The sequence below is a fragment of the Haliotis asinina genome, chromosome 1 (genome assembly GCF_037392515.1).
Source record: "Haliotis asinina isolate JCU_RB_2024 chromosome 1, JCU_Hal_asi_v2, whole genome shotgun sequence".
NCBI classification, from domain to species: Eukaryota; Metazoa; Mollusca; class Gastropoda; order Lepetellida; family Haliotidae; genus Haliotis; species Haliotis asinina.
In genome coordinates this window covers 67038477-67065743 of record NC_090280.1, presented here as the reverse complement: position 1 = coordinate 67065743, position 27267 = coordinate 67038477, and the positions used below count along the sequence as shown (strand labels likewise).

Here is a 27267-nt window from a genome sequence, read left to right as displayed (position 1 = left end):
GATTCTTGGGCCTGATGATGTGGAAGATTCATCTCTCTGCCCTGTCAGAGCTCTACGGTCTTCGTAAGAGGCTATTCATCCCGCTGTCATCTACATCCAAGGCTGAGGTTTCACGGACAACCTTATCTTTTTGGATGTGTGCTACTATACTGAGGGCGTATGCTTTTGCTGCACTGCCACCCCCAGCAGCCTCTACGATGGCTCTACACAGCAACTGTTCCTTGACGTCCATCATGGAGGGTTGCTTTTGGCGCTCTGATACAGTGTTTTCTTCGCATTATCTGAGGGATTTGGCGGTCACTGATGTCCAAGGTCTTCACCAGTTCGGACCCCTTGTCTTGGCCCAGCTGCTGTCATTGGCCCGTCAACGCAGATGAGGAAGAGTGCGTTTATGCTTTCTTTCTCGTGTACATACTGAATAAAATTTTGAACTTTGTTTCTGAGTTTTGTTCTGAATTCTTCTGGGAATTGAACTCTTTACTCAATTTATTGGGTGATTGCTATTAGTGTCTATACGGATCTACAGTAGCTAGATCCTGTTTTTTCGATGTAGAAGAGTTCAACAATCTCGCTTGCTGACCTCTACTCCTCGGAGCAATCACGTCAGTGTAGTGAGTCCTTCCCGATTTCCTTTACGGATTTCGTAGCGTTCATAGCTCCTAAGTTCCTTAGCACACCTTTGTGGTCTTACTGTGGTAAGTAGTGGAAGCCATGTGGTGTTGCTTTGGTACTGAACGTTAAACTTGTGAGCTTTCCGATTCAGTTTCCTTTTCCCCTCTTTGTGATGGGGTCTGGGGGGCTGTCTCGAAGCAGGTACGGGCCCGATTACTAGTCATAAGACTTTAATTATGGGGGTACTCTGATAAATCGCAACGAAGTGACATGACTCGCCTAGTTGCGTCTCCTTGCTTATGCGAGGGTTGCGGCCGAACACCACATTGCTCAGGAGTACCCACTCCTTGGGAGCGATGGCGCCTAGTAAGCCAAGGGGTTCAGGAGAACCCACCACTAGGATAGGTTCTATGCTAGTTGGATGCGACCTCTCTTGTTCATTGCTACCTACGGTTGTCATTAACCTATACAGTAATACTGTCAGTGCTTTGAGACATAGGGTAATCTGCTACCTGCCGTCCAACCGTGGGATAAGTGCAAATCCTGAGATAGGATAAGTTTAAAAATTTGGAAATTTTAACTATAAATTGTATATTTATATACTTATCCTATCTCACGCGATGTATGCCCACCCAGCCTCCCCACTACACAGATTTAGACGTGGGCTCCAAGAAAGAATGATCTCTCTGAGGTAGTCACATGGGTAGATAGGGGAGCATGCTGCATGCTCTGCTTGGGCTAAGGGACCAGTCCTGTAAGGAGAGCAGCCTGGGGAACACGGGCATATGGACAAGAGAGTCCTACAGGAAAGTTCTAATTCGTTCCACTCAGCGTCGAAGTAAGAGAGAGAAGTGCAAATCGTGAGATAGGATAAGTATATAAATATACAATTTATAGTTAAAATTTCCAATATGGTTTTTTACGCAATGTTTCTATTACAAATTCTTGATTGCTTACTCTGGGCTGGATTAACTGGTGTTTGCATAATGTTATTTTGCTGCAGGTGATGGCATGTTTACCACATCAAAGCAGTTTATTAACCTGCCTAGACATAACCGTTGTCTTAGTGAATGGTTTGTCTTACAGTGGAGTTCTGATTACCTCAGGCTAGGATTTTAACTCTCTGAAACTGTGTGCTCATAACTTATACCTTTTTCAGTATAATGTCTGTGAGATAAGTTTTGTCTAAGCTATTACAGATACATGATGAAACTAATATTCTGTATTTATATTTTGATATTTTCCTAATATTTGAATGCTAATGTATTGCTTTTACTGGTTACAATTAATAGTGAATTTGGGTATGAATTATCATTTCGTGATAGTATCCTCAAAACCATTTTGGCCCATAGGTGTTTTCAGGCTGCATGTGACACAGAGATTACATCTTCCTTGCTGTAACTCGTGTTTGATGGTATAAACCTACACATGTTATTTGTCGTTGTTCACTTGATGGTCAGCTAATGAATTTATAACAGGTATAATTAGTGATAACACCACTCAGATTACTCAACAAAGGTTTCCATTTGGCATTTCTTGTGTCTGGAGTAAATACTCAACATTATAAATTAAGGCCTGTAGCGGCAGAGGTATTGTATGTTATGTAATATGTGCATGTGAGTGATGCAAGAGGGCTTATCAGCTGAGTTACAAAAACAAGCATCGATCAAAGGAGTAACCGATAACACACTGATTGATTAATTACTTCCACAGCGGATTTGTCAAAAAGGCAGTGTTTATGTGTGCAGATTTATTAATCTATAGTGACTATACCCTGTCGTAAAGTGCCACTGTAAAAACAACATCCTCCCATCAAAGAATTAACCGCCATTGCGTTGATTGATTGATTGCTCATTATTGGTTAACTACATTACTTAGAATGGTGGACATCATACAATTAGTTGCCAGATGTGCTATCTTGGGTGACCAATGAGAGGTTTAGCAGGTTTTCACCAAAGTGAAAGATGTGAAACGATGTGTTACTTTTTCGCAAATTAGACTGTTGTAAGAAACACGACACAGAGCAGGATTATTTACCAGCTGCAAATGAATGGAATATCATTCTTTTATGTGGATATTGATGGATACAATCCTGAACAAGGTAGTAGCCTCACATTGTTGCTATAACATTAGTCTGTTTTAAATTCATTATGTGCATTTTGTTTTCATTTATTTGTTGTAGCATTTAGCATAATCTATATTACAGAAAACACACACTAGATCGCGCATAGGGCATGTGTGAAATAGGATCCACATTGGCAGTCTATACAATGTTTAAATGTTGCAATCATGTTAGAAATTTACTGTAAGTGTAAGCAGACTGTCTGTTCTTGTATTAATTTTCAAAATCATACAAATGTGACAATAAACTAATTAGGGTTATGAGGCCAAATATAAAGACGTACATTGGCTTCGTTATTTTTCCATCCTAATAGCTTTTTACCATTTCTACTACTGGCAGATGATTAAACCTTCAAAGTGTTTCATTTGTTTTCATAATACATTTGTTATGAAGTAAAAATGACTTCACCTTAGTTGATAAGTCTATAATTAAACTCTCAATTGCGCATATGGCTGCGCAGCAGAGGTCATGAACCAGTCACAAATTCTGGGATATCATCCGGGTACTCATGAGAGAAAAACAATAACAAAGGTTTCAACCAGTGCATGGAAATTGCTCCGCATCAGTGCCCCTTTAAATATATTTCAAAAGAGGCAGAGAAGAAAACTGACGAAAAGACAAGCAACTTGCAGCACATCCTTCAACCTTGTTCGTGTATCGTCGATGAGATGGCTATGCCAACAAGTCTTGGTCAAAACTGGGATACCCCATTCTAAATATAGCACTATGTCTATTTAAGTGCTTTACACAGTCTGAAACCATAATATGAGGCTTTGTTAGCCATATATAGACTATACTGTCCCATCAACACTAGCCCTCAATTGTGTAGCCCTGTCATCCATTACCGAACAAGCACCATTGACCTCAGCAATTTTTGCTACTCTACAGTACTATATGCCTATGGCCATTTGTTGCTTATTTGTTTATACTAAAACACATAGTATTACTTAATCCATCTGGTATGTAAACTGTCAAGACAAACACAAAACAAAATATGTATGTGTCTCTCCATTATCTGGAGAAGGTGTTAGAATTTAAATTGTCATGTGTATATAAATAGTCGTTAACTTTGGAAACATGCCCTGCTGTGAAAATAAATGAATGGGTTTTATTGACTTACAATCTATCACATTCTCCCAAGCAAAATATTCATAAATCAGACAATAACTCCAAACATTAGTCTGGGGAACAACTTACTTATACATCAGAGACATGTTTGTTGAGGCATGTCGATAAATGTTTGAAATATTTGACTGTGACCTTATAGGACTATCAAGGGCAGTACATTTCACAGCTTTGTTTGTGTGGTTTCCCTTAGACTGTGCTCCATTAGACATTAATATTAGTGATCATAATAGTGATGTAGTGTTGTAGTGATGTGTCAACAAGTACCTAATGTACATCAGAACATGTAGTGATGTATCAACAACTACCCGATGTACAACAGAAATTGTTGTGATGTATCAACTACCTGACGTACGACAGAACATGTAGTGATGTATCAACAGCTACCGGACGTATGACAGAACATGTAGTGATGTATCAACACCTACCTGACGTATGACAGAACATATAGTGATGTATCAACACCTACGTGACTTATGACAGAACATGTAGTGATGTATCAACTACCTGACGTACGACAGAACATGTAGTGATGTATCAACAGCTACCTGACGTATGACAGAACATGTAGTGATGTATCAACAGCTACCTGACGTATGACAGAACATGTAGTGATGTACCAACAGCTACCGGACGTATGACAGAACATATAGTGATGTATCAACTACCTGACGTATGACAGAACATGTAGTGATGTTTCAACACCTACCTGAAGTATGACAGAACATGTAGTGATGTTTCAACACCTACCTGACATATGACAGAACATGTAGTGATGTATCAACTACCTGACGTATGACAGAACACGTAGTGATGTATCAACACCTACCTGATGTATGACAGCTTCCTTAAATTTGTTGAAAACTGATTCTAAATGTTGGAGGTGTTCCTCGAAAGATGAACTGTGAACGAGCATGTCATCTAAGTATGTTAGAACGTACTTGTATGTCATGCCTGAGAATAGTGATGACATGATAAATGCAAAACAGCTGGGAGCATTGACAAGACCGAGGGGCATGACCTTGAATTGGAACTGGCCGTGACCGGGTACGATAAATGCAGTTTGCGCATGACTATCAGGCTCGCACGGAGAATGTATGGTTGTATTTAGGTGTGGTGGTGTTGTATCTCTCCGTGGATGTCCAGTACATGAACGACACAAGTCTGTCTCGGGTCCACAACTCTTTATTCTCCGTTACACACACGTGTAGGCTACCTTCTCCCTTCTCTCTCTCTCTCTCTCTGCTCTATTGTTAGAGCTGTTATATATACCCAGGGTTGGTCAGTCTAAGTCTTTGTTTTAGCTCTTCCCCCTTACCTCTCGGTCAGTGATGGGTCACGGTCAGCGATGGGTCATCAGTAATTAAGACCCCTCGTTATCTTTGTTGAACATGCGAAGCAACTGGTCAGAATGTGCTTTCATTACCGAGGTAGTAAATGCCTGTAATGATTTGGTTCCTTTTAGCGGCCAGTATGTGCATGCTCAGTTGGGGGGCCGGCTGGTCACCTATTGACCGCCTGCAGTTATGCTGGGTATTGCCCAGGGACCCATGGTATATCACTGACCAGTAATATCCAGACTCCTTAAACCGAGAGTTTGACACACGTGACCTCACGTCCTTATGGGGAAAATGAGAGCAATTGACCGTGACCAACCCTGAGCTTACATTATGTGTGTCAATACACTGTTTACAAATGAGTAACAAAGTCACATGAGGTGATGGACATAAAAAAAAAATCAATGAAACAGTATTGGTACAAATGGACATATATGGGGTTTTGTGACCTAGTCTATTACACAATAGTTTGAAGTTATGGACAATAGAGAAGAATTAACGGTCGTAGATACCGAAAGGTATGCTTACAAGATGGACAGACACAGGTTCTATAGAATTTGGTTAACTAGTACGTATACTGGTGGCCATACTGTAAGTGGCCTGAATAAAATGGACATTAATGACTGGGGATAGATTGTGGACCCCTTTTTGTTGACAATATATACTAATAACATATATACACGCTACAATGACAATAAGTGAAAACGAATGGTATGTAAAATGTTTGAGAGCCAATGATGTAGGTGCGACAGATCATCATTGGTGTGTATGGTGTGTATGGTGTGTGTTTCTTAGCAGACTTCCGTGACGAGGGATACATTTCGAATCTAGGACGGGGGTGGGGTAGGAGGTGGGGGGTAGGGTGATTGGTAGGGAAATGGAAGGAACAAGGGAGGTATATTCTATTTTAGTGAAGGGGAAGAGGAGGCGGGGGGGGGGTGGGGGGGTTGCCTAACCAGTTTCATTTAAGCCTGGCCACCAAGAGACGGGTACAGTCTTTGGCTGTAGTGGGGTGGTGGCTGGTTGGGGTGGTTGGTGGACTGGTCGGGTCCCCGGACAGCTTTGAGAGGGTAATGGACATGAGCATGTAATATATATAGATTGAGGACATAAAGTGTCTTCATAATGTGTTTTAATCTTTTTGCGTTCAGTTTCGAAAAGGCTATATCTGTTGGCAGGGGAATTCGAGTTTGTGATGTGATATTCACTACAGACAGGTTGCTGTCCGGCCAGGTGATCGTGATTTGATCGGACAACAACTTGGGGGTGCGGTGAATGGCTACTGACGAGGGGGAGTAGTGAGCGTGGGAGAGTGACAGCACTAGCGGTGGGGCGCTTATTGTGGCTATGTTCAAACAAATTGAATCGGACCCTGATGAGAAGCATAATATGACGGATGATGTCACTGTTGTCTTCAGTTTGTATATGTATACTATTAAGGAGGTAGTCATGATAAACATAATTACTAGGATGACGACTTCAAGTCTGAAGTAGGATTTGACTAGGTCAGTGACGGAGGGTGTTGTCACTACAGGAGCTGGAGTGGAGGGCGTCCACACTAGCTTGTTAGGTGTGGTTGTGACTGTTATTGCGGTAATGCCTCGAGCCAAAAGTTGAACTCGCAGCATCCCGATTCGGCGATTCATTGAGAAAAGTAGGCCACCAAATACAATTAACATACCCCATACTGCAAAGTTCAGATATGCGAATGGGTCTGACCAATCAAATACCGAGGAGTCGTCACCCAGTGATTTTATAAAGAGTGGGTCCGATGGGTCGGTATATATAATTTGGTTGGCCTTGGCTTGGGCGACCACATGTTTTAAATTGACACTGAGTTGTTTGTCCATCTTAATGAGTTTGTTGAAGGTTGCGTTCGCCAAGCGGATGGGGGCGGTTGTATACTGGACCGGCTCCTGTGCTAGTAGGGCAGGAATAGAATCACGAATTTGGTCATTATTGAAGAAATGACATAAGAAACCAATGTTAGTGGGGATAACGAAGATGGGTCGTGTTATCATGGGTTTTGCAATGGTTCAGCCGGGGAGGGATGGTTTTATTATTTGCTTGGATTGAACAAGAACAGTAGAGCGGTAGTGTGCACAAACTGCATCCCTTATGGGTTCTGATGCCGGTCGGGCACATAAAGGTAATATTTTGGACATTTTGGAGGACGACCGTGCCTGATCTTAGTTCGAACATGTCAGTCACCGTACCGTTAGGTAAAAAGTGGAAGGTACATAAGTCATGGACAAGATCGATGTCATTTAGAAACAATGCTAAGGTACATGTGGGGGAGGAAAAGGTGGACTCGAGGGGCAATATATCACAGTGTATATGTGATTCACCGTTGCACTGCTCGAACTGTTGACTATTAAACTCGACAAACTTTTTACTGTCTACGGAAACAGCCAGATATGGGGCCACTTTCCTGACAATAGTAGCATGGGGGGAGTTGACGTGTGTTGGTAGGGAAAATGTTGTTGTCCTATACACTTTCATGACTGTAGTGTCTGAGACTACTGGTATTAGTAGTGTCACAAACAACATATTGTTATGACGGGCCAAATGCACATCAATGTCTGTATAGTACATCATGGCATCTGTATATCGAAGTTGGAACGTTGGATATGTAGAAGATAAACGGTCTGCAATAGAGTTAATTGTTGATAGTAGTGTCTGTAGGGGGACAATGTTGGGCGAAAGGCGACCCCACAGTAACTGGAATACTCCTGACAGTAATGTCTGAGATTGACTCTGCACTAATGTTGCCAACTGATTTTCTCTTCCTACCATAAGAAGCAGTGTTGAGAAATAGTTTCTGTACCATTTGACCTCTTTAAGTGTGAACGCACCTGTCTGGACGATTTGGTTATGATTTTGTTTGATGGCTTTGATGATGTTGTCGAAACTAATATTTGTCTGTGTCATGTAGGATGCCATTTGGTGTTGAGATGTGTTGAAGCCAACATCGCGCAGATGTACCTGGGATGCAAGGAGTTGAATATGATCTGTTACTATTTTCAGGTCGCGTTATGTGGCAAGGCCGAATGCTCCCATGGAAGCAAACTCTGTGTGTGTCGGGTGTTGGGTTTAAGTTCAGGGGTGTCTGGGACTAGCCCTATGGTAAGCAGCAGCGACCAAGCTTGCAGGCACCTCATCCTGCATAAAAATGTATACAGTATATATATATTTGGTAAACAAAGGGGAAACAAGTACGTGATCAGACTTAGTTCTCAGTGGTGTACTGGCCGTTCAACTATTTGGTTTAAGCATTCACCCTTTATGGTGCCTTCTGTGCATCCATTCATCCTCAATTCGAAAACTACTCTACTCGTAACACCTGTATGCACCTTATTCACCAATGACGTCATTCCTCTACACAAATTTTCCTTAGGTTAGCTGGCCCTACACTACCGGGACTTCCGAAAGAGTGAATGATCGCTCTAAACACTCTTCCATGGGTATCGAGCACGCCTGTGGACCCGTCCGTGGCCAAGGGACAGGTAGACGGTGGAATCCATCAGCTAACCCTGCCGCAGAGCGACAAACACCTGGTGCCTGTGGTTGCCCTGTACCTGATTTCCCATAGTTGACACCTCCTTCTCATCACTACTCTACTACTTCCTTCAACGTACTATAACTACTGGCGTCTCTCCAGGGTCCCCAGGCAATGGCGTGATGGCTCTGTTGCCTGTGGTTGCCCTGTACCTGATTTCCCACAGCTGACACCTCGTTCACTCATCACTACTCTACTACTTCCTTCAACGTACTATAACTACTGGCGTCTCTCCAGGGTCCCTAGGCAATGGCGTGATGGCTCTTTTGGCTGTGGTTGCCCTGTACCTGATTCCGACAGCTGACACCTCGTTCACTCATCACTACTCTACTACTTCCTTCAACGTACTGTAACTACAGGCGTCTCTCCAGGGTCCGTAGGCAATGGCGTGATGGCTCTTTTGGCTGTGGTTGCCCTGTACCTGATTTCCCACAGTTGACACCTCCTTCTCATCACTACTCTACTACTTCCTTCAATGTACTATAACTACTGGCGTCTCTCCAGGGTCCCCAGGCAATGGCGTGATGGCTCTTTTACCTGTACCTGATTTCCCACAGTTGACACCTCCTTCTCATCACTACTCTACTACTTCCTTCAACGTACTATAACTACTGGCGTCTCTCCAGGGTCCCCAGGCAATGGCGTGATGGCTCTTTTGGCTGTGGTTGCCCTGTACCTGATTTCCCACAGTTGACACCTTCTCCGTCTGACATACATATTCTTTCATAACCCCTATATTGCGTTCTCGCTTCCCTCGTCATTCGTACAGGTGGTATGCAGTGAGTTTGCAACCATGCATACTTCCCTTTACCTTTCACCTTTACTTTCTGAACATTCAGACATTCGGCCGCTACAAGGTTATTGTTTTGCTTACCACTGAGAAATATCTGGACTGCTTCACTATTTGGACTTAGGTAGGAAATTTGATAAGCTGTCTATTTGTGCTGGTTCAGTGGGAGACATGATAATCTGCATTTCAAACGTGGTGTAATAAAATTGTGTGTGGGGGTGTATGTGGTATTAAAGAAGTAGTCGCGGTGATATGTGTTGCGGGAGTTCTGTGTCTGGGTATGGTGGTGTTGCACCTTAAGTATTCACACGACTTATTCACGCATATATACACGACTAATTGGTAGACTTGCTATTTACAACAGTGTGGATTGTGTAACTCGTGATCTTTGTTACTGGGTGAATGTTACAGTTTGGGCTTTGCTACGTCTTTTCGGGCACTTACTTTTTGTCTGCTTTTCAGTGTACACTGCACATAGTAGTCTTCTATAATGTACGCGGGAATGTGGGTTTGAGAAACCCACTGGGGGGTAGGGTTGTTTAGATACTTCACCCTAAAGTGTTGGACACCTCCTATGCGTTTTGAGGACAAGGGCTGTTCTATAAATGGTTCTGTGGACTGTCCGTCGTTAGATGGGGGCCTGTTCGAGGCTGTCTGCAACGCCCGTCTGAGAACAGAGAGGGGAACGTTGTCCTCAGGGTCCCAATCCTGATTGGTCAAGTCAGTTGTACGTGTTGGGATCAGGGATTGTGTCGAAGACCTTTCGGTGGAGCGTTCAGCTGGCTGATTATTCTGCCTGTGATCAGGGTTTGCGGGGTGAGCTAATTCTAACGGGAGGGGTTTAGGTCGGCTCTCCTCTCCGACGTATGGCCTCAGGCGATTTGCATGTACTGGGGCTTTAAGGGGTTTGTTTGTCCCACATTGTCGTAAGAGGTATTTGGGTGTTTCATATGCAAAGCTGATGTAATATGGACCATCCCATGGGCGCTGTAGTTTCCAACTGAGGTGTGATTGAAGGTTGCCTTTTTTCAGCCATACTTTCTGGCCCACCGTAAATGTCGGGGCTTGTGCTCTTTTATCGTATCTGGCTTTGTAAGCGGCCTGAGCTGCTTGGACATTCTGTGTGGCTATATTTCGAGCCATTTCAAGATTGTCAAGTAGTTCACGCAAATCTGTCTGGGTACTGTCCGGAAGATTTTCAGGGATGGGTTGCAAAACATTGTCTAGTGGCATACGGGGTTCTCTGCCAAACAACATGAAATATGGAGAATAGCCTGTGGAGTTAATAGCGGGACTCAGTCTGTAACCCGCCATTATACTAGGGAGAATGTAAGGCCACGCCTCTTTAGCGTCCTCACAATATGTTCGGATTGCTTGTGAGATCACTGCGTTCATACGTTCAACCGCTGCATTGCATTGGCAATGGAAAGGTGACGTTCTAAGGCGATGAACGCCCAATATCTTGCATAACTCAGACATCAGTTTAGATGTCATTTCAGTGCCTCGATCGGTAAGGATTCCCCGGGGACATGAGTACCGGCATATGATATTGTCAAACAGAACCGATGCGACTTCTTTGCTCATTTTGGTCTTAAGAGGAAACGCTTCACTCCACCTGGATGCTGAATCAACACACACTAAAACGTATAGATATCCTTCGACTGTTTTCGTAAGTTTGCCGATGAGGTCAATAGACCATCGTTCAAACACGTCAACAAAAGGTAATGGTTGGAGAGGGGCAGGGTGGTAATGCGTGTACCTCTTTGCAGCCTGACAGTCCGTACACGAGCCAACCCACATTTTAACGAACTGGTACATGCCAGGCCAGTAGTATTTGAGTCTAATGGAGGCATAGCACCTGTCCACTCCAAGGTGAGATGACAGAAAACTGTCATGGTAAGCCTTCATGACTTCATGGTGTAAAGGGGCTGGTATGCACAGCTGTCTAAAGCACTGTTTAGGAAAGCCGCCTTGATCTTGAGGCGTGTAATGGTGGATGAGTAGACCCTCATCCACGATGTAATCGGATGCCTGTAACAATACACGGCGGGCGGTTTTATCATCATCGGGAAGGGTGTTATCTGCAAGATATCTGATAATGTCTGCAAAGGCCGTGTCCTGCTGTTGAAGAGTAGCAAGCTGGGTAGCTGAAATGCCCACTGCTCTACAATAGTCTATAGGGGATGTGCAGGGGTCCTCCTGGGGGTCAGTCCCCGTATTGGAATCTGGTTGAGAGGGCGTGATGGTATGTAAACCTTGTACATCATCATCATCATCATTATCATCATCATATAGGACCGCCGTGGCATATGTGCGGCAACTCATACCGTCAGCGTTCCCATTCTTGGGACTTGGCACATACCGGATGTCAAAATCATACTGGCTCAGCATGAGGGACCAGCGACCCAACTTGCCAGTGGCATCCTTGATTGATTTGAGGAACTGAAGAGCCGAGTGATCAGTGATGACCGTAAATTTGTTATATACCAGGTAGGCTTTGAAATGCTTGATACCTTCCACAATGGCGAGGCATTCCTTTTGGGTTACCGGGTATAGTCTTTGGGCTTTGTTGAGACTTTTGCCCCCAAAGGCTATGGGGTGTTCTTCATGATTGTCATTCATCTGTGACAACACCCAGCCCATACTACTCTCACATGCATCACAAGCTAAGATAAATGGTTTGTCAAAATCAGGGTATGCCAGTACTGGTGCCGAGGTCAGACTGTTCTTCATTTTTAGAAATGCTTTCTCTGTTTCGTCGTTCCAAGTGAACGGCACATTTTTATACAGTAAGGCATGGAGGGGACTGGCTGTAGACGCATAACCCCTTATAAACTTTCTGTAGTAGGATGTTAGGCCCAGAAATGCGCGCAGTTCACGGACGTTGGCTGGACGAGGATATGTTTGTACACTAGCAACTTTGCTTGGGTCCGTGGATACACCATGTTTGGATATAATGTGGCCAAGGTATGGAATGTCTTTGACCGTGAACTAACACTTTGATGGTTTCAGTTTAAGCCCAGCTTCCTTAAATTTGTTGAAAACTGATTCTAAATGTTGGAGGTGTTCCTCGAAAGATGAACTGTGAACGAGCATGTCATCTAAGTATGTTAGAACGTACTTGTATGTCATGCCTGAGAATAGTGATGACATGATAAATGCAAAACAGCTGGGAGCATTGACAAGACCGAGGGGCATGACCTTGAATTGGAACTGGCCGTGACCGGGTACGATAAATGCAGTTTGCGCATGACTATCAGGCTCGCACGGAGAATGTATGGTTGTATTTAGGTGTGGTGGTGTTGTATCTCTCCGTGGATGTCCAGTACATGAACGACACAAGTCTGTCTCGGGTCCACAACTCTTTATTCTCCGTTACACACACGTGTAGGCTACCTTCTCCCTTCTCTCTCTCTCTCTCTCTGCTCTATTGTTAGAGCTGTTATATATACCCAGGGTTGGTCAGTCTAAGTCTTTGTTTTAGCTCTTCCCCCTTACCTCTCGGTCAGTGATGGGTCACGGTCAGCGATGGGTCATCAGTAATTAAGACCCCTCGTTATCTTTGTTGAACATGCGAAGCAACTGGTCAGAATGTGCTTTCATTACCGAGGTAGTAAATGCCTGTAATGATTTGGTTCCTTTTAGCGGCCAGTATGTGCATGCTCAGTTGGGGGGCCGGCTGGTCACCTATTGACCGCCTGCAGTTATGCTGGGTATTGCCCAGGGACCCATGGTATATCACTGACCAGTAATATCCAGACTCCTTAAACCGAGAGTTTGACACACGTGACCTCACGTCCTTATGGGGAAAATGAGAGCAATTGACCGTGACCAACCCTGAGCTTACATTATGTGTGTCAATACACTGTTTACAAATGAGTAACAAAGTCACATGAGGTGATGGACATAAAAAAAAAATCAATGAAACAGTATTGGTACAAATGGACATATATGGGGTTTTGTGACCTAGTCTATTACACAATAGTTTGAAGTTATGGACAATAGAGAAGAATTAACGGTCGTAGATACCGAAAGGTATGCTTACAAGATGGACAGACACAGGTTCTATAGAATTTGGTTAACTAGTACGTATACTGGTGGCCATACTGTAAGTGGCCTGAATAAAATGGACATTAATGACTGGGGATAGATTGTGGACCCCTTTTTGTTGACAATATATACTAATAACATATATACACGCTACAATGACAATAAGTGAAAACGAATGGTATGTAAAATGTTTGAGAGCCAATGATGTAGGTGCGACAGATCATCATTGGTGTGTATGGTGTGTATGGTGTGTGTTTCTTAGCAGACTTCCGTGACGAGGGATACATTTCGAATCTAGGACGGGGGTGGGGTAGGAGGTGGGGGGTAGGGTGATTGGTAGGGAAATGGAAGGAACAAGGGAGGTATATTCTATTTTAGTGAAGGGGAAGAGGAGGCGGGGGGGGGGTGGGGGGGTTGCCTAACCAGTTTCATTTAAGCCTGGCCACCAAGAGACGGGTACAGTCTTTGGCTGTAGTGGGGTGGTGGCTGGTTGGGGTGGTTGGTGGACTGGTCGGGTCCCCGGACAGCTTTGAGAGGGTAATGGACATGAGCATGTAATATATATAGATTGAGGACATAAAGTGTCTTCATAATGTGTTTTAATCTTTTTGCGTTCAGTTTCGAAAAGGCTATATCTGTTGGCAGGGGAATTCGAGTTTGTGATGTGATATTCACTACAGACAGGTTGCTGTCCGGCCAGGTGATCGTGATTTGATCGGACAACAACTTGGGGGTGCGGTGAATGGCTACTGACGAGGGGGAGTAGTGAGCGTGGGAGAGTGACAGCACTAGCGGTGGGGCGCTTATTGTGGCTATGTTCAAACAAATTGAATCGGACCCTGATGAGAAGCATAATATGACGGATGATGTCACTGTTGTCTTCAGTTTGTATATGTATACTATTAAGGAGGTAGTCATGATAAACATAATTACTAGGATGACGACTTCAAGTCTGAAGTAGGATTTGACTAGGTCAGTGACGGAGGGTGTTGTCACTACAGGAGCTGGAGTGGAGGGCGTCCACACTAGCTTGTTAGGTGTGGTTGTGACTGTTATTGCGGTAATGCCTCGAGCCAAAAGTTGAACTCGCAGCATCCCGATTCGGCGATTCATTGAGAAAAGTAGGCCACCAAATACAATTAACATACCCCATACTGCAAAGTTCAGATATGCGAATGGGTCTGACCAATCAAATACCGAGGAGTCGTCACCCAGTGATTTTATAAAGAGTGGGTCCGATGGGTCGGTATATATAATTTGGTTGGCCTTGGCTTGGGCGACCACATGTTTTAAATTGACACTGAGTTGTTTGTCCATCTTAATGAGTTTGTTGAAGGTTGCGTTCGCCAAGCGGATGGGGGCGGTTGTATACTGGACCGGCTCCTGTGCTAGTAGGGCAGGAATAGAATCACGAATTTGGTCATTATTGAAGAAATGACATAAGAAACCAATGTTAGTGGGGATAACGAAGATGGGTCGTGTTATCATGGGTTTTGCAATGGTTCAGCCGGGGAGGGATGGTTTTATTATTTGCTTGGATTGAACAAGAACAGTAGAGCGGTAGTGTGCACAAACTGCATCCCTTATGGGTTCTGATGCCGGTCGGGCACATAAAGGTAATATTTTGGACATTTTGGAGGACGACCGTGCCTGATCTTAGTTCGAACATGTCAGTCACCGTACCGTTAGGTAAAAAGTGGAAGGTACATAAGTCATGGACAAGATCGATGTCATTTAGAAACAATGCTAAGGTACATGTGGGGGAGGAAAAGGTGGACTCGAGGGGCAATATATCACAGTGTATATGTGATTCACCGTTGCACTGCTCGAACTGTTGACTATTAAACTCGACAAACTTTTTACTGTCTACGGAAACAGCCAGATATGGGGCCACTTTCCTGACAATAGTAGCATGGGGGGAGTTGACGTGTGTTGGTAGGGAAAATGTTGTTGTCCTATACACTTTCATGACTGTAGTGTCTGAGACTACTGGTATTAGTAGTGTCACAAACAACATATTGTTATGACGGGCCAAATGCACATCAATGTCTGTATAGTACATCATGGCATCTGTATATCGAAGTTGGAACGTTGGATATGTAGAAGATAAACGGTCTGCAATAGAGTTAATTGTTGATAGTAGTGTCTGTAGGGGGACAATGTTGGGCGAAAGGCGACCCCACAGTAACTGGAATACTCCTGACAGTAATGTCTGAGATTGACTCTGCACTAATGTTGCCAACTGATTTTCTCTTCCTACCATAAGAAGCAGTGTTGAGAAATAGTTTCTGTACCATTTGACCTCTTTAAGTGTGAACGCACCTGTCTGGACGATTTGGTTATGATTTTGTTTGATGGCTTTGATGATGTTGTCGAAACTAATATTTGTCTGTGTCATGTAGGATGCCATTTGGTGTTGAGATGTGTTGAAGCCAACATCGCGCAGATGTACCTGGGATGCAAGGAGTTGAATATGATCTGTTACTATTTTCAGGTCGCGTTATGTGGCAAGGCCGAATGCTCCCATGGAAGCAAACTCTGTGTGTGTCGGGTGTTGGGTTTAAGTTCAGGGGTGTCTGGGACTAGCCCTATGGTAAGCAGCAGCGACCAAGCTTGCAGGCACCTCATCCTGCATAAAAATGTATACAGTATATATATATTTGGTAAACAAAGGGGAAACAAGTACGTGATCAGACTTAGTTCTCAGTGGTGTACTGGCCGTTCAACTATTTGGTTTAAGCATTCACCCTTTATGGTGCCTTCTGTGCATCCATTCATCCTCAATTCGAAAACTACTCTACTCGTAACACCTGTATGCACCTTATTCACCAATGACGTCATTCCTCTACACAAATTTTCCTTAGGTTAGCTGGCCCTACACTACCGGGACTTCCGAAAGAGTGAATGATCGCTCTAAACACTCTTCCATGGGTATCGAGCACGCCTGTGGACCCGTCCGTGGCCAAGGGACAGGTAGACGGTGGAATCCATCAGCTAACCCTGCCGCAGAGCGACAAACACCTGGTGCCTGTGGTTGCCCTGTACCTGATTTCCCATAGTTGACACCTCCTTCTCATCACTACTCTACTACTTCCTTCAACGTACTATAACTACTGGCGTCTCTCCAGGGTCCCCAGGCAATGGCGTGATGGCTCTGTTGCCTGTGGTTGCCCTGTACCTGATTTCCCACAGCTGACACCTCGTTCACTCATCACTACTCTACTACTTCCTTCAACGTACTATAACTACTGGCGTCTCTCCAGGGTCCCTAGGCAATGGCGTGATGGCTCTTTTGGCTGTGGTTGCCCTGTACCTGATTCCGACAGCTGACACCTCGTTCACTCATCACTACTCTACTACTTCCTTCAACGTACTGTAACTACAGGCGTCTCTCCAGGGTCCGTAGGCAATGGCGTGATGGCTCTTTTGGCTGTGGTTGCCCTGTACCTGATTTCCCACAGTTGACACCTCCTTCTCATCACTACTCTACTACTTCCTTCAATGTACTATAACTACTGGCGTCTCTCCAGGGTCCCCAGGCAATGGCGTGATGGCTCTTTTACCTGTACCTGATTTCCCACAGTTGACACCTCCTTCTCATCACTACTCTACTACTTCCTTCAACGTACTATAACTACTGGCGTCTCTCCAGGGTCCCCAGGCAATGGCGTGATGGCTCTTTTGGCTGTGGTTGCCCTGTACCTGATTTCCCACAGTTGACACCTTCTCCGTCTGACATACATATTCTTTCATAACCCCTATATTGCGTTCTCGCTTCCCTCGTCATTCGTACAGGTGGTATGCAGTGAGTTTGCAACCATGCATACTTCCCTTTACCTTTCACCTTTACTTTCTGAACATTCAGACATTCGGCCGCTACAAGGTTATTGTTTTGCTTACCACTGAGAAATATCTGGACTGCTTCACTATTTGGACTTAGGTAGGAAATTTGATAAGCTGTCTATTTGTGCTGGTTCAGTGGGAGACATGATAATCTGCATTTCAAACGTGGTGTAATAAAATTGTGTGTGGGGGTGTATGTGGTATTAAAGAAGTAGTCGCGGTGATATGTGTTGCGGGAGTTCTGTGTCTGGGTATGGTGGTGTTGCACCTTAAGTATTCACACGACTTATTCACGCATATATACACGACTAATTGGTAGACTTGCTATTTACAACAGTGTGGATTGTGTAACTCGTGATCTTTGTTACTGGGTGAATGTTACAGTTTGGGCTTTGCTACGTCTTTTCGGGCACTTACTTTTTGTCTGCTTTTCAGTGTACACTGCACATAGTAGTCTTCTATAATGTACGCGGGAATGTGGGTTTGAGAAACCCACTGGGGGGTAGGGTTGTTTAGATACTTCACCCTAAAGTGTTGGACACCTCCTATGCGTTTTGAGGACAAGGGCTGTTCTATAAATGGTTCTGTGGACTGTCCGTCGTTAGATGGGGGCCTGTTCGAGGCTGTCTGCAACGCCCGTCTGAGAACAGAGAGGGGAACGTTGTCCTCAGGGTCCCAATCCTGATTGGTCAAGTCAGTTGTACGTGTTGGGATCAGGGATTGTGTCGAAGACCTTTCGGTGGAGCGTTCAGCTGGCTGATTATTCTGCCTGTGATCAGGGTTTGCGGGGTGAGCTAATTCTAACGGGAGGGGTTTAGGTCGGCTCTCCTCTCCGACGTATGGCCTCAGGCGATTTGCATGTACTGGGGCTTTAAGGGGTTTGTTTGTCCCACATTGTCGTAAGAGGTATTTGGGTGTTTCATATGCAAAGCTGATGTAATATGGACCATCCCATGGGCGCTGTAGTTTCCAACTGAGGTGTGATTGAAGGTTGCCTTTTTTCAGCCATACTTTCTGGCCCACCGTAAATGTCGGGGCTTGTGCTCTTTTATCATATCTGGCTTTGTAAGCGGCCTGAGCTGCTTGGACATTCTGTGTGGCTATATTTCGAGCCATTTCAAGATTGTCAAGTAGTTCACGCAAATCTGTCTGGGTACTGTCCGGAAGATTTTCAGGGATGGGTTGCAAAACATTGTCTAGTGGCATACGGGGTTCTCTGCCAAACAACATGAAATATGGAGAATAGCCTGTGGAGTTAATAGCGGGACTCAGTCTGTAACCCGCCATTATACTAGGGAGAATGTAAGGCCACGCCTCTTTAGCGTCCTCACAATATGTTCGGATTGCTTGTGAGATCACTGCGTTCATACGTTCAACCGCTGCATTGCATTGGCAATGGAAAGGTGACGTTCTAAGGCGATGAACGCCCAATATCTTGCATAACTCAGACATCAGTTTAGATGTCATTTCAGTGCCTCGATCGGTAAGGATTCCCCGGGGACATGAGTACCGGCATATGATATTGTCAAACAGAACCGATGCGACTTCTTTGCTCATTTTGGTCTTAAGAGGAAACGCTTCACTCCACCTGGATGCTGAATCAACACACACTAAAACGTATAGATATCCTTCGACTGTTTTCGTAAGTTTGCCGATGAGGTCAATAGACCATCGTTCAAACACGTCAACAAAAGGTAATGGTTGGAGAGGGGCAGGGTGGTAATGCGTGTACCTCTTTGCAGCCTGACAGTCCGTACACGAGCCAACCCACATTTTAACGAACTGGTACATGCCAGGCCAGTAGTATTTGAGTCTAATGGAGGCATAGCACCTGTCCACTCCAAGGTGAGATGACAGAAAACTGTCATGGTAAGCCTTCATGACTTCATGGTGTAAAGGGGCTGGTATGCACAGCTGTCTAAAGCACTGTTTAGGAAAGCCGCCTTGATCTTGAGGCGTGTAATGGTGGATGAGTAGACCCTCATCCACGATGTAATCGGATGCCTGTAACAATACACGGCGGGCGGTTTTATCATCATCGGGAAGGGTGTTATCTGCAAGATATCTGATAATGTCTGCAAAGGCCGTGTCCTGCTGTTGAAGAGTAGCAAGCTGGGTAGCTGAAATGCCCACTGCTCTACAATAGTCTATAGGGGATGTGCAGGGGTCCTCCTGGGGGTCAGTCCCCGTATTGGAATCTGGTTGAGAGGGCGTGATGGTATGTAAACCTTGTACATCATCATCATCATCATTATCATCATCATATAGGACCGCCGTGGCATATGTGCGGCAACTCATACCGTCAGCGTTCCCATTCTTGGGACTTGGCACATACCGGATGTCAAAATCATACTGGCTCAGCATGAGGGACCAGCGACCCAACTTGCCAGTGGCATCCTTGATTGATTTGAGGAACTGAAGAGCCGAGTGATCAGTGATGACCGTAAATTTGTTATATACCAGGTAGGCTTTGAAATGCTTGATACCTTCCACAATGGCGAGGCATTCCTTTTGGGTTACCGGGTATAGTCTTTGGGCTTTGTTGAGACTTTTGCCCCCAAAGGCTATGGGGTGTTCTTCATGATTGTCATTCATCTGTGACAACACCCAGCCCATACTACTCTCACATGCATCACAAGCTAAGATAAATGGTTTGTCAAAATCAGGGTATGCCAGTACTGGTGCCGAGGTCAGACTGTTCTTCATTTTTAGAAATGCTTTCTCTGTTTCGTCGTTCCAAGTGAACGGCACATTTTTATACAGTAAGGCATGGAGGGGACTGGCTGTAGACGCATAACCCCTTATAAACTTTCTGTAGTAGGATGTTAGGCCCAGAAATGCGCGCAGTTCACGGACGTTGGCTGGACGAGGATATGTTTGTACACTAGCAACTTTGCTTGGGTCCGTGGATACACCATGTTTGGATATAATGTGGCCAAGGTATGGAATGTCTTTGACCGTGAACTAACACTTTGATGGTTTCAGTTTAAGCCCAGCTTCCTTAAATTTGTTGAAAACTGATTCTAAATGTTGGAGGTGTTCCTCGAAAGATGAACTGTGAACGAGCATGTCATCTAAGTATGTTAGAACGTACTTGTATGTCATGCCTGAGAATAGTGATGACATGATAAATGCAAAACAGCTGGGAGCATTGACAAGACCGAGGGGCATGACCTTGAATTGGAACTGGCCGTGACCGGGTACGATAAATGCAGTTTGCGCATGACTATCAGGCTCGCACGGAGAATGTATGGTTGTATTTAGGTGTGGTGGTGTTGTATCTCTCCGTGGATGTCCAGTACATGAACGACACAAGTCTGTCTCGGGTCCACAACTCTTTATTCTCTGTTACACACACGTGTAGGCTACCTTCTCCCTTCTCTCTCTCTCTCTCTCTGCTCTATTGTTAGAGCTGTTATATATACCCAGGGTTGGTCAGTCTAAGTCTTTGTTTTAGCTCTTCCCCCTTACCTCTCGGTCAGTGATGGGTCACGGTCAGCGATGGGTCATCAGTAATTAAGACCCCTCGTTATCTTTGTTGAACATGCGAAGCAACTGGTCAGAATGTGCTTTCATTACCGAGGTAGTAAATGTCTGTAATGATTTGGTTCCTTTTAGCGGCCAGCATGTGCATGCTCAGTTGGGGGGCCGGCTGGTCACCTTTTGACCGCCTGCAGTTATGCTGGGTATTGCCCAGGGACCATGGTATATCACTGACCAGTAATATCCAGACTCCTTAAACCGAGAGTTTGACAAGTACATTGACTTAATGAAAGGGGAGGGGGGGTCCAGATGTTGTGCCTTGGACACTTATCATAACAGGGTTTAACACAATGTGCAAATGTGCATCCAGTTGGCACAAATGTAGAGAATTGACGCAGAAAAAATCTTCACTGTGTCCAAAGAGACATGATATTATGGATTGTTCCCACAACACATCTATGACTTTGCTAAGTGTTTGCTTGTTTCTTTCAGAACAGTTAATTGCATCATTTCATCTAACTGTCCATAAGACAATTATCCTTTTAGGCTGTAAAGAAATTATCACAACATCGTGTTCTCTACACTGTTACTTCACAGGACCCTCACAATGCCTGCAGTGACCCTTAAAACTAATAATTAGGGGTCCTGGGGACCCCCATTTCTGTGAGAAGAGGTAAAACTTTGCATGATGTTATTTTCGTGCTAAAGTACTAATCAAAATATCAGATGGGTGACATGTATAGGATAAAACAAGCCTCTGAGGTTTTGGTAGACAATGTAAAACCAGAGGGGGAGGGATTTCCCAACCCCGATGGTTTTACATAGTCTACCAAAACCAAGGAGAAGTGTTTTCTCTATCATATGTATCGTCAATGATGGGTAATTACAATGTAGATGATCATTTAATGAAGCTACATAACAATAACCGAAGCGTGCGTAAAATCAATGTAAGGGCAGTAACTATAATTAGATAATTTAACCCCTCCACCCTCGTCTGCCCAGTGGCCGTGTGGTAGAGCGTCTGCCTACGGATGAGAGAATTGCAGTTCCAATCCCACGTCGGAAAACCTTTGTGTTGTGACTGTAATCTTTAATGATATTTTTCAATTGATTTCAAACACTCATGGATCATTTGAATGTTAATGTTCTTATAAAGTTAGGAAAAGTAAACCCTGGGAAGTGGTCTTACCAGAGACCAGAGACCATATAATGCAGAGACCATATATTATATGGTCTCTGGTCTTACTAATGAAGAGTAAAACCTGGGAAGTGGTCTTACTCCAAAACAAAAACCTCAAATGTGGTTATTCTGGGAAAACAAGACATGACCTAATGTATATTGAGAAGCACACTTTATTTTTGTATCAGCAACAGTATCATCTTCATATTTGAATTCATGAAATATGAAATTTAAGAATAATTCACTATCTTAATTTGACTTTAAAACCTTATCGTGTCACATAATTTTTTTATGACTTTACCTGATAAATATTTGTTACATTAAAGCAAAATATATGATGCAGTAACAGTCTATTGCATCTGTCAATCAAAACATGAATGAAATGTGCATCCTTTAAGAAGGGGTTGTCTCATAACTTGTTTGAACTACGGTCATCAAGATTGGCAATCACTGGTTTTACAGCACTCTGAGCAACCCCATCAACACCACAGTATTCATTTCAATCTTAATGACATGGGTTTTGGAATTTGTCCATGTGTCCCTGTCAACCCTTTCAAAAGCTTTCTGAACCAATCTTTTCTTAAGTTTGAAAGTGCTGTTCCCAGTGTTCACAGTGTCTCACTGGAGTTCTCAGAATAACATGTCAATGAGCTCCCGCAAGTGCATCAGTTTGGTGCCATGGTTTAGATTTTTGTACTTTTATTTTTTCAAAGTGAAAGTGCTGTTCCCAGTGTTCACAGTGTCTCACTGGAGTTCTCAGAAAAACATGTCCTTGAGCTCTAGCAAGTGCATCAGTTTGGTATCGTGGTTTAGGTTTTTTCACTTTTATTTTTCCAAAACATTTTGGTTTTGTGTCTTTGGCTTCAAAAGAAACATCATGATCATTTAACCTGGATTTGATCACATACTTTTGCTGGCCATGGTTGGGGCAACTGTTGATTCCATATTCACATTATGGTAAGAAGTAATATCTAAAACAATAATGCTTGGCTCATATAACCATTGTAATAGTTGATGTTCCAGCCATTCATTGAACACTTGGAGATTCATTTCCTTGTGATAATCACCCTCACTGCTTTTATCCTCGAAAACAAGATCACATCCTGGAATCAGTGCACAGTCTTTCCAACCTGGAGGTAATATTATGAGTCTTTTCCCTTTTTCCTGACGGCATCAGAGGCACAGAGGACGTGTCACATGGCAGCCACATTCTACATACACAACGTCAAGGCACAATTCTCTGTACTCACATAACAACATATAAAGCAGTAGACAGTAGCATTATATTCTATGAACCAAATGTCTGTTTGCTCTTCTTTTGGCATGTTCGAACCCCATGTCCTTCAGAACATGTGTTGATGTGCTGCTTGAAGCATAAATAATATCGCTAATTTCAAGTTGGATACGTTCAGGAGGTGGGAGGTATTCGGCTGTGATAAAGCTTTTGAACTGCATCCCTGTCAGAACTATCAATCACATCCTTTCTACCTCACCACTTGTTTGAGAAAGCCCCTTCACTACCTTTCCTCATATGTTTATTGATGATGCCTGACAGATGACTCACAGTTAATCCCACAGCTTGGGCTGTTCTTGGCAGTACCTCATTCACATTTTTCATATTCTTCCCTAATTTCTTTTCCCATGAAATGTTTTCACAATGTTTTTTATTTCAGTAGGTTTCCCCTGTAAAATATATTGTACCATAAACATCATTCTTGGTTTTCTTTATCAATACTTTAGTTTCAGGCGATGCACAATGTGATGGCTGCTGTGTAGTATTGCTGATGTTGATATGGGATGTGCTTTGTCATCTTCAAAGCACAACAGTAAAGCATCTGCTAACTCAGCTGGCCGAAATATACGCATTAACAGTGAGTCAAGTAATGCCTTTACTACATCTGTTGCATCATTGCCCTTCCTCCTGTTGACTGTTTGAATCACACAAAAAATCCCTATCCCTCAACCAGACTTCACACATCAGTGGTTGGTATCACAAAATTTGTCCCCGTCATGGATGTCAGTATTCATAAACACGAACATGGTGCAAGCCTCTTGAGTGTACAGATCTGCCTCTGAAACAGTAAGATACTAGTAAATGACACAAACCACTACCTGTGGAGGAGATCTGGAGCTAGGGGAGACAGAAACATCTTAGGATAGCTAATTTGTTTTTTTATCTGACAGGACAGGAATTACCTTCATGGAAATGTTTCAAAATATTGATCAGTTTCTAGGCTACCTTATAAGGTCATTTCATTTAGAAGATATTTAAGCTGCTCGTACTCTTCCCAGAATTCATCTGTTGTATCACTAGCATTCTTGGAATTTTGCTTCCTTTTCTTCCTGCCATACTCAATCAGGATTTAAACAATATATCTATGAGAGTCTTATCATAATTGTCTGCAAAACAAATCACAAGCTTCTACAGCAAGTCCATGTCATTATAGGTGCTATTCCTTTATAGCTTAGAATGAAGTTGTGGATCACCCAGTAAGATGGCTATGCCCAGTGATAGATTTTAAGTATTATCCACTTGCCATTGAAAAGTACATAGAAATTTATTGTCCTTATTCTACAAGTCACATGAAATACCATTCTCTTCCCACAGAGGTTATGTGTCATATCTTCTTAAGAACCTCTGTTCTAGTACTGACATATTTCATAGTTCTCATAAAATCCTCTAGCTGCAAAAATTCACAACATGCATTATCTCTCATCTTTCTGTCCAGTCAGAACAAGCTTTACTTTGACTTAGATCCAACTTGACTAATGCAAGCAAATATGGGTCCACAAGTAACCTTCCTCTGACGGGGACATATTTTGATGTGACACACATGAAATTTAAAAACTATTTTGTCCTGTGTTAACGAGAGGTGATGGACGTACCATTAATCTGCCATTACATGATTAAGATCTGTCTAGAAGAAATGTTTGTGCAGTTAGCAGGGAACAAGTCTTAGATTTCCCGAAGTATACAGAAATTACCAAGGCTTGGGGAATGATCACTTTTGTTGATTGCACAACTAAATCTGATTGCAACCAATCACAAATCCTGAACACTCACGCCATGTAAGGGCGGTATTAAAACATGGGAAGATATGACAAGTAACCTCTGTGGGAAGAAAATGATGGAATACTAGCTAGACTATAAGTTACTGCAACTTAGTATGCACAGAACATGTGCACAGAATTTATGTGACTCCCTTTCATATGTTGAGGCATATGTTCATTGTTTCCATTGGTTAAACCTTAGTTACTTAGACACCCAGCATCTACAACCTTACGAGGTAAGTTAGTCTTTCATTTGTTCCACTGTCATAGTTTAATAACCATTCTAAGATGCTTCGCTGAAAGATCAAAGCCGCCGACAATACTTTATCAGATGATAATGTGCACTTTTTGCCTTACGTCACAATGTGTTGATGTCACTGTGCCATTCCAGTCTGCCCCCTCGTAATCAAAATCACAGATGTAACTAAAATGATCTAGAGGGGATATTTAGCCTGAACATAAACCGTCACCAAACTGTTCATCATTTGTTTTTCTAGTAACGCAAGTGTCCTCATGCTTTAACTATAAGGGATCAGGACGATAGTGTGCTTTATTACACTATACATGGTGGAAGAATGAACTGTATTTCTTCATTAGTGGTAACTTAAAGTCATTTCATGTAATTATCTAAGAAGTCATATTTCTAACAGATAAAGAGTCATGTGAAGCTCTAGTAAAATAATAACAACTTATTCTGTGTCAAAGCATGAAGTTTATGATACATGTATCCAGTCTCTGCCAAGTACAGTTCATTTGAAGGGATCTGAATGTAACTGCTGTGAAGATGGGGTATATGTTATGGAATGAAATAGGGAATAAGATTATTGAAATGCTAGCCAGGGGCAATGAACTCTTCGTGAAACCAGACAACACAGGATTTAAGGATGTGTACGCTACTGCAAATCACTTAAGCTGCAACCTACCAATTGGCTCACAGACAAGTAGTGACAACATATTGTGTTTATTATGGGTGACAATTTACTGGGATACAACTACTGGAATAGTGATAATTTATCACAACATACAATGTTACTGCAATTTTTTTTTCGCCTTGAATTGTCTCATTTGAAGTCATTTCCCAAATGAATGTATAGTTTATATAAAGTGAAAACAAGCTGAAGTAGGTTCAGAGTTTCAGTCTGACAAGAAACTTGAAACCCAGATCAAGTTTGTTTATGAGGTAACAGGTGCAGATATGGCACTCTAAAGTGCTACTTCATGCATTTTGCACTGCATGTTTATCAGTGGAAGTCAGTTCCTAAACTATCGATAGTGATACATACTATTGATGCATCAAGAGTTTTTCATTTCTGCAATTGATTAATTGATATTAGAGACTTGAAAATTGCTATCCATCGATAGTTTGATGCATCGTTTCAGCTTAGTGCTTAGTGACCCTGAACAGTATGTTTATGAAGCCCTGTTTTTTGTGACCAATTTTAATTCTTTAATATCTTTTGGTCAGGTGATGTGATGTTTTTTGTTGCAGTAATTGAACCAACAAGCATTGGTGAACACAGTGATATAGCATTGCAGTCTCCAAGTTCAGAGCCCAGTGAATCTGGTGTTGTGGCTACAGATACACAAGCTCAAAACGTGGTACAGTGACTCATTCTGTGTCTGTAGATACCCAGCCTCAAGAAGTACCTCAGCAACACATTTGTACCTGCATAGCCAACACAGGAATCATTAGCATAATATTGAGAGAGACAGAAAGTGAGATGTCGAGCTTAGCACCCAGCCTGGAAGATGTGGTCATTGCATACTGTCCTTGTGACATAGACTTCGTCAGGAAGTTAGCAGGTAAGTTACTCTGTCAATGTTGTACAGTACATGAATTCTGATTTAGGTGGCTGCCAACCACACCTACCGACAGATTCAAGCAATTAGTTTCAGTCAAGATAAGGAAAAGTATCTTTTTTTATCCTTATCTCATATCATACACTCCCAACCATTACCACTCTCCACTAATTATTGTTTTAACTATTTGGAATTTGTCAAAAATGGAGAGAGAGACAGTCACTGGCTGGTCACATGCAAGATGGGATGTTGGGATGTGTTTGGTGAGATATTTTTACTGTCATAGGGGAACATTACTCAGCATGCTTCCACTGT

General features: G+C 43.1%; 1 protein-coding gene across 3 annotated transcripts in view; it reads left to right on the top strand.

Moving 5' to 3' along the window:
* The window catches only part of LOC137296278 (uncharacterized), a 65781-nt gene that overhangs the window by 21545 nt on the left and 16969 nt on the right, over positions 1-27267 (top strand). Inside the window, exons 2-4 of one of the 3 annotated variants that reach the window (XM_067828046.1) lie at positions 8224-8322; positions 23842-23972; positions 26642-26955. In XM_067828046.1, the coding sequence (XP_067684147.1) occupies positions 26874-26955 (82 nt within the window). In that variant the 5' untranslated portion in view covers positions 8224-8322; positions 23842-23972; positions 26642-26873. The remainder of the gene's footprint in view (positions 1-8223; positions 8323-23841; positions 23973-26641; positions 26956-27267) is intronic. The other 2 variants (XM_067828037.1, XM_067828054.1) reach the window with 2 other exon arrangements.